Source organism: Eutrema salsugineum, unplaced genomic scaffold (assembly GCF_000478725.1).
Source record: "Eutrema salsugineum unplaced genomic scaffold, Eutsalg1_0 scaffold_20, whole genome shotgun sequence".
NCBI lineage: Eukaryota > Viridiplantae > Streptophyta > Magnoliopsida > Brassicales > Brassicaceae > Eutrema > Eutrema salsugineum.
In genome coordinates this window covers 1,685,894-1,693,361 of record NW_006256828.1, presented here as the reverse complement: position 1 = coordinate 1,693,361, position 7,468 = coordinate 1,685,894, and the positions used below count along the sequence as shown (strand labels likewise).

Here is a 7,468-nt window from a genome sequence, read left to right as displayed (position 1 = left end):
TAGGAGAGGGTCACCAAAGCGGAAGAGCGCCTTGCTACCGAGCTCCAAATCAATGACGCTCTCCATTCCTCGGTCGATCTGCTGAAGCAAGAGAGCGCGGAGTTGAAAGTGGTGAGAAAGGAGCTGACCGAGGCTCAGAGCATGCTTGTTCAGGAGTTCGAGAAAGACCGAGAGCGGCTGAGGGACTAGGTGTCCCACTGGAAGGGTCGGGCTAAGAGCGTTCACGCAAAGGCCTGCGAGCGCTTGGAGAAGGTCATCCGAAGCTTGGATGATGCTGATCGGGCTCGTAAGCCGTACCTGGTGGTTAACCAGCTCACCGGAGTTCTCGGCTTCATCAAGCAGATCAAGAAGAAAGGCTTGTACGAGGTCCCGCCTGAGATGGTAGCTGACATCGAGGCAAAGCACGCTAAAGCTCTAGAAGATTTTCGTTTAGTCGACGCTTGCGTCCTTACTGAAGAGGACAAGTGAATGTCTCCGTTTTCGGAGGAAGACAACGCGCCGGCCTTGAACGTGACTCAGAGTGCTCATGACCCGGTGGTAGGTGAGCTGTTCGGTTCGAACGAGGACATGCTGAACGCCGATCAAGCTGCAACCTCAAAGACCGCTTAGTCTTTTTATGTTTCTTCTTTTTCTTGAACTCACTTGCCCTTTCATGGGTTACTTTATATTAATGTTTTATTTCCGAACCCTCGGTGGGTTCTTGAATTTATTATTTTTTGTTTTGCATGATTTTATAATATGTCTTTTTCGTTCTATTTGATGGTATTTAATTTTTCCTTAATTTTTTTGCAAAAATCTGTAGATCGATATTCAATCTGAACTCGACTTTATTTGATCGGTAGCGATTTGTGATAACACCTAAGTAGTAGATCGGCAACTAATAGGTGATTTTTGAACATAATCTTATCTTTCGGTAGCGAATTGCGATAATTCGGCTTACATTTTACGAGTGTTGAGAACTCGACTTACGGTGCGAATCTGAGGAGTTCGGCTTATTGTGCGAGCATTTGAGCTCGGCCTGGGGAACCCAAGTGAATCGTGTCGAACGAGTTCACTGGAAGAGTGAATTTATTCGAACTCTTGTAAGCGCACGAACGAGTTCAAGGTTTTTCTAAGTCGAACCTAAGTATGCGAGATGTGCTCGGCTTATTGTTCTTGGTGACTTAGAAATTTAACTACAGGACTGGCCCCGGCTTTCGATATGTGGTTTTACCATGGCACCATGTGGGTGCTCGCGAGACGGATCTCGGCTTTTTTAGTTTGCATTCATGTGGAATGCTATCGAACATCTGGCCAGGAAGTCGATGTAAGAACAAGGAGTTCGGTATCTTGTGATTTCCGAACTAGAACTTAGACGTTTTTGTCTTAATAAAACTTTATTGATGTTATAGCTGGACTCGGTAACGAGCTGCCTACGTACCCTTTAAAGGGATCAAGCCATTTGTAGGTCTAAGTACAAAAGTGTTTTTTGCTCCGACTAAGTAGTTCGGAGGCCTTTTTTTTTTTTTTTAGTAAACTCGTAACGAACTAGTAGTAGTATCGTTTGAGATGCATTGAGTTCCAAGATCGCGGGATCGGAGTGCCGTCTAACTTCATGAGTTGATAAACGCCGGGCTTAACAACCTTCATTACTTGGTATGGTCCTTCCCAGTTCGCGCATAGTTTACTTGCGTTTTTTTCTTCTGTGTTTTGATAGACTTTGCGAAGTACGAGATCACCATCTTCAAAGTGACGGCCTTTAACTTTCTTGTTGTAGTAGCGAGCTGCCAGTTGTTGGTAATTTTGTATCCGGAGTAATGCTCGTTCGCGATGCTCTTCGACTAAGTCGACTGTGTCGAGCATCATGTCGTTATTCGCGTCGGGTTGCTGGGTGAGCATGGGTGAGAATACTTGGGACGTTGAGTTCGGCTGGACACATAGCTTCTGTATCATATGCAAGGAGGAATGGTGACTGACCGGTTGAACGTCGTGGTGTAGTTCGGTGAGACCACAAGACACCATCGAGTTCGTCCGCTCAAGTTCCTTTAGCGGTATCGAGTCGCTTCTTCAGACCATCGATAATGGTTTTCTTCGTGGCTTCGGCCTGCCCGTTTCCTTGTGGGTATCGGGGGGGGGGGGGGTAGAGAAACTTTAGTCTGATTTTCCACTTGGCGCAAAAATCTGTGAAAATTATCGAAGTGAACTGGGTTCCGTTGTCCGTAACAATCTCGTACGGGATTCCGTGTCGGCAGATGATAAATTTCCAGACAAACTTCTTGAGATCGATTCCGTGAATCTCGGGGTATGCCTCGGCTTCGACCCATTTGGTGAAGTAGTCCGTGATGACCAGAACATATTGCTTCTGAGTCGTAGAGCGGCGAAAAGGACCGATGATGTCCATTGCCCAGCGCATGAAAGGATATGGTGCGGTCGAGGTCATCAAAAGCTCGGTAGGAAGAATGATCATCGGGCCATGACGTTGGCCCTTCTCGCAGCGTGCTGTATACTTTTCACAGTCAGAAAGCATAGTGGGCCAATAATAGCCAGCTTTTTTGATCTTGAATGCCAAAGACCGAGCTCCAGAGTGATTTCCTCCTTCTCTTTCATGAACTTTCTGCATTACTTCTATGATGTCATTGCCGTGAACACAAGTCAAGAGTACACCGGATGCGTCCCATCTGAGGAGAGTGCCCTTAATGACCATGTACCGAGCTGCACGCGCCTTGAGGCGCCGAGCTGCCCATTTATCTGCGGGGACTGTTCCATCTCCAATGTAGCCCACAATTTCTAAGGTCCAATCTTCAGGCTCATCTTCACCTTCGGCTTCAATATCGATTGGAACGTCTTCGAGATCAGAATTATTATCAGGTTGTTCGTCCATGTTGTTGTCGAGATCGGTGACGACTTCTCTGGGTTTCGTCTTCCGGGTGAGGGGTGGAGCGAGATTGGGTTGGGCTTCGTAATCACGTCGTCGTGTAATGATGTTGCAGTTCGGAGCAGGCTCGATACTCGGTCGTTCAATTGCCGCGATGGGAGAGTTCGCCGAAGATCGGGATCAGAATTAGTCGCAAGAGCGGCTAAGGCGTCGACGGTTGCATTCTCATCACGAGGCATCTTTGTAAGCTCGAAAGTTGGGAACTTCGAAGCAACATCCTTAAGGACTTTGAGGTACGCGTCCATGCGATCTTTCTTGGCCTCGTATTCGCCGTGAAATTGGTTAGCCACAAGTTGAGAGTCGCAGTAGGCGTGTACGTGTTCAGCACCGATATTTTTAGCAAGTCGTAGTGTGGCAATTAACGCTTCGTATTCGGCTTCATTGTTGAACGCCGGGAAGCCAAGGCGGAATGATTGTTCGATCACCTCCCCTTCGGGGGCTTGAGACGTATCCCGACGCCGGATCCTTTAGGGGAAGAGGAGCCATCGGCGTGGAGAATCCAAGGTTGTGTGACAGGATTAGCTTTGTCGATCTCAGGTGGGAGTTCGACCAAGAAATCCGCCAGGACTTGAGACTTTGTTGCAGTTCTTCCTCGGTATTCGATGTCATATTCCCTGAGTTCAATGGCCCATTTGGCGAGTCGTCCGGATTGACTTGGGCTATGGAGGAAAGTGCGAAGAGGTTAATCAGTTAGGACAACGATAAAGTGGGATTGGAAATGCGGGCATAATTTCCTCGCAGAAATAACCACGGCAAAGGCGAATTTCTCTAAGATCGGGTAACGATATTCTGACCCATCGAGGGATTTGCTCGTGTAGAAAATTAGCTTCTGCTCGCCATGATCTTCTCGAACAAGAACACTGCTGACCGCGAACTCCAAAATTGCGATGTAGAGATAAAGTGTCTCACCGGTTTCGGGTTTGGATAAGACTAGCGGCGTAGACAAGTATTTCTTGAGCTCGGCAAACACTTCTTCGCACTTCTCATTCCATTCAAAATGTTTGTTACCGCGAAGAAGTTGGTAGAAAGGCAAGCACTTGTCTGTCTATCTGGATATAAATCGATTAAGTGTTGTAATGCGTCTAGTGAGTCGCTGAACTTCGCGTTTGGTTGTCGGAGATGAGAGCTCGAGTATAGCTGCAATCTGTTTTGGATTAGCTTCAACGCCTTGCCGCGTGACTATGTATCCGAGGAACTCTCCAGATGTTACGCCGAACGTACACTTAGTGGGACTAAGCTTCATGCCATACTGGTCCAAAATATCGAAGCATGTGCGAAGATGACCGACGTGATCGGAAGCGACGAGTGATTTCACGAGCATATCGTCGATATAAATTTCCATAGTTCGCCCGAGCTGGCTTGCGAACATCCGGTTCACCAGTCGTTGGTACGTTGCTTTAGCATTCTTTAGACCAAAGGGCATGACCTTATAGCAGTATATGCTGCAGTCTGTGATGGACGATGTATTTTCCCGATCTTGCGGATGCATAAGAATCTGATTATATCCGGAGAATGCGTCCATAAATGAGAGTAGTTCGTTTCCGGCAGTCGCTTCCACCAGGCGGTCGATATGAGGCAAATGAAAACTATCTTTCGGACATGCCTTATTGAGATCGGTAAAATCGACGCAGATCCTCCATTTACCATTCTTTTTCTTGACGACTACAGGGTTTGCTAACCAATCAGGATATTTAACTTCGGTGATGGATCCTGCTTTGAGCAACCGTTCGACCTCATCGTTGACGGCTTGTGCCTTCTCTGGTCCGAGTTTTCGGCGTTTCTGCTTGATTGGCTTATACGTCGGATCGATGTTGAGCTCATGACACGCGATCTGTGGATCGATCCCGGGCATATCTTCTACCGACCAAGCGAAGGTTGACGAATGCTGTTTCAGAAAGTGAATGAGTGGCTCGCGGATGCTTGGGTCGAGTTCGGCGCCGATTCCGACTTGACGCTCTGGCCTTAGTTCGTCGATGCAAACTTAAACGATCGAATCCTGCTTAAGTTTTGTCTGCTGGACGACGGGCTCGTTCGTCGGTCTTAACGAACTGATGACACAAGCCTGGTTGGCCGAATGAAGTTTGCATTTGTTTATGTAACATGATCGAGCGACGGCTTGGTTTCCTCGGAGAGTGTAGACACCGTCGGGAGTCGGGAACTTTAGGCATTGATGGTACGTCGAGGCGACCGCCTTCATTGCGTGTAACCAAGGCGTACCGAGAATAGCGTTGTAGATCGCCGGTTTGTCGAGGATGAGGAACTGGATAATTTTTGCGACTCCACCGAGGTAGATCAGGATGTTGACCATGCCGACCGTTATGCAGCGTTCTCCATCGAAACCTGTAAGTGGATCGATAAAAGGCTCAATCCTATCTGATGATAAATCGAGCTGATCAGTGCTTCCTTGAAGATAATGTTGACCGAATTGCCTGTATCGACCAAAATGCGGCTAACTTTGACGTCGTTGAGAAGTAGTTCGACGACGAGGGCATCGTTATGCGGTTTATGCAACCCGATTGTGTCGGCCTCGGTAAATACCAAAAGCGTTCCCTTCGGCGGTTCGTGCGGGACTTTGGGCGCGCTGGCAGCCTGTCTACTGTATTCTTTGATAGCGCGAACCGAGTAGCTGCAAGCCTCGATGGCTCCCATTATCATATTGACGTGTTTCTTTGCTTTGGGAGCATGATTCTCTTGTGCTCGGTCGTCGCGATTGCGTTTCTGTTGTTCGGGTAGAGCGGGCGGATTCGGCGGCGGTGGTGGTAACGCTGGTAAAGCTGGTAACGTCGGTAAAGCTGGTGGAGTTGGTGGATCCTTAGTGATGGCGTTCTCGAGCTGTGCGTTATTTGGTCGAGGCATGTTTGAACGACGGAGATCGTCAATCGAGGTTTGCCCACCGTTCCTAGGCGTGTTTAAACGACGGAGATCGTCAACCGAGATTGGCCCCTTTCGGTATTGGCCGAGCAGGTATTCTTGCAGGTGTCTTCATCCTTCGGTGCTGTGTCCTCTACGGTTATGGAATTCGCAGAACAAGGACTCGTCTTGATCCTCTTCGCCACAGACCCATTTATTGTTCCATTGTTTGGTCGGTTGTTGGATCGCATTAGCGTAGAACTTCTTACGATTCTTGTACCCTCGACCGTATCTTGACTGCGGTTCGTTAGTTGTTGCTTTTGAACGTTCGGGTTGCTTTGTCGAATAACTCTGCTCATAAGCGGCTTCAACTTCCTCTTCGGCGATGTAAGTATTGGCTCGGTGTAATGCGTCTTCTAACGTCTGTGGAGGGTTATGCGTGATCGCGCTTCGGAAGCTAGTCTTTATCTGTGCTCCTTTCTAAAGGCATAAGAGTGCGGCTTCATCGCTGATCGTACAATTAGTGACAATCGTCTTAAAGCGCTGGATGAAATCGCGAAGGCTCTTGTTTGGTCCTTGGGCTATTTGCCAAAGCTCGGAGTTCTTAGTGTTCTGTCCGATGAACATGGAGAAGTGTTTGACGAAGGCCGTCGTCAACTCCTTGTAGTTATCGATTGAATTGGCCTCGAGTCGCGAGAACCAGTCGAGAGCTACTCCTCCCAGACTTTCCACAAATAGTTGGCACTGAACTGCATCTCTCTCCTCGGCGGATTTGAACTGATATCGATTAATGCAGATGCCGAATGATGTCAGAAAGTGCCGGGGGTCAGTATTGCCTTCATAGATCTTTATCTTCAGTTTCTCCATGTGTTTGACCGGCGTTCCTGCTACGCGCGGTGTGAAGGGTGTTTTCTGTGTTTTCTGAATGACACGCTCGATCTCCGGAGCCGCGCTCGTTGCTTGATGTATCTTCGAAGTTATCTTGCGAAATTGCACCTTCATTGCTTCGAACTCGGCGTCTCGGCTCAAATCCGATGCTGGTGCATTTGCTGATCCGACTGCGATAGACCTCATAGTTCCGGCTGGGTCTCCGTCAGTATTGAGATCGTCGATAATGTTCCGAACTCGAAGGGGAGTTCGTGCTTGACTGAGTTCGGCGATTTGCGCTGCCATCTGGCTGAAACGTTCCTCGCTCTTTTTGTTAATGGCCTCAAATTGGGCGTTGAACACTTGGAGCAGCAATTCGGTTCTATAACCTCTTACGGCTGCGGGGGTTTGGCCGGCTACAGTTCCAGTGTTTTCCCCAGGAGTTCCTCCTCCCTGTTCTGCTGGGACGTTAGCGTTCTTTCCATCAAGAAGGTTTCCTTCCTCATGAATGTTGGTTTGATCCGTCATTGCTGATTCGATCTATCCGAAGTCCGATCTAAGACTGAAAATTCTGTTTAGGTCCCCTTTCTGGCGCGCCAATTATTGATAAGTGAATATCGACAAGGGGTAAAACAATACTTTAGATCGGCAAACTCGGTTTTTATTAGATCGAATCGAGAGAATACAACTGAGTTCGGTAGTTAAGCAGATAACAACGAACTAAGACTTTATGAAACTAAGAATCTAGCGTAATGAGTTCTCAGTCTCTAAGTCTTCTCTGGAATATATTTTGTTCTCTAGTGTCGATTCATCTTCCTTCATATATATCCTCTGAGT

General features: G+C 47.9%; 1 protein-coding gene across 1 annotated transcript in view; it reads left to right on the top strand.

Annotated features, from left to right (window-relative positions):
- Positions 1-468, top strand: part of LOC112086438 (serrate RNA effector molecule homolog) — a 2,099-nt gene extending 1,631 nt beyond the window's left edge. The window contains exons 4-5 of the mRNA XM_024155359.1: positions 4-111; positions 205-468. Coding sequence (XP_024011127.1) covers positions 4-111; positions 205-468 — 372 coding nt within the window. The remainder of the gene's footprint in view (positions 1-3; positions 112-204) is intronic.
- The last annotated feature ends 7,000 nt before the right edge of the window (positions 469-7,468 follow it).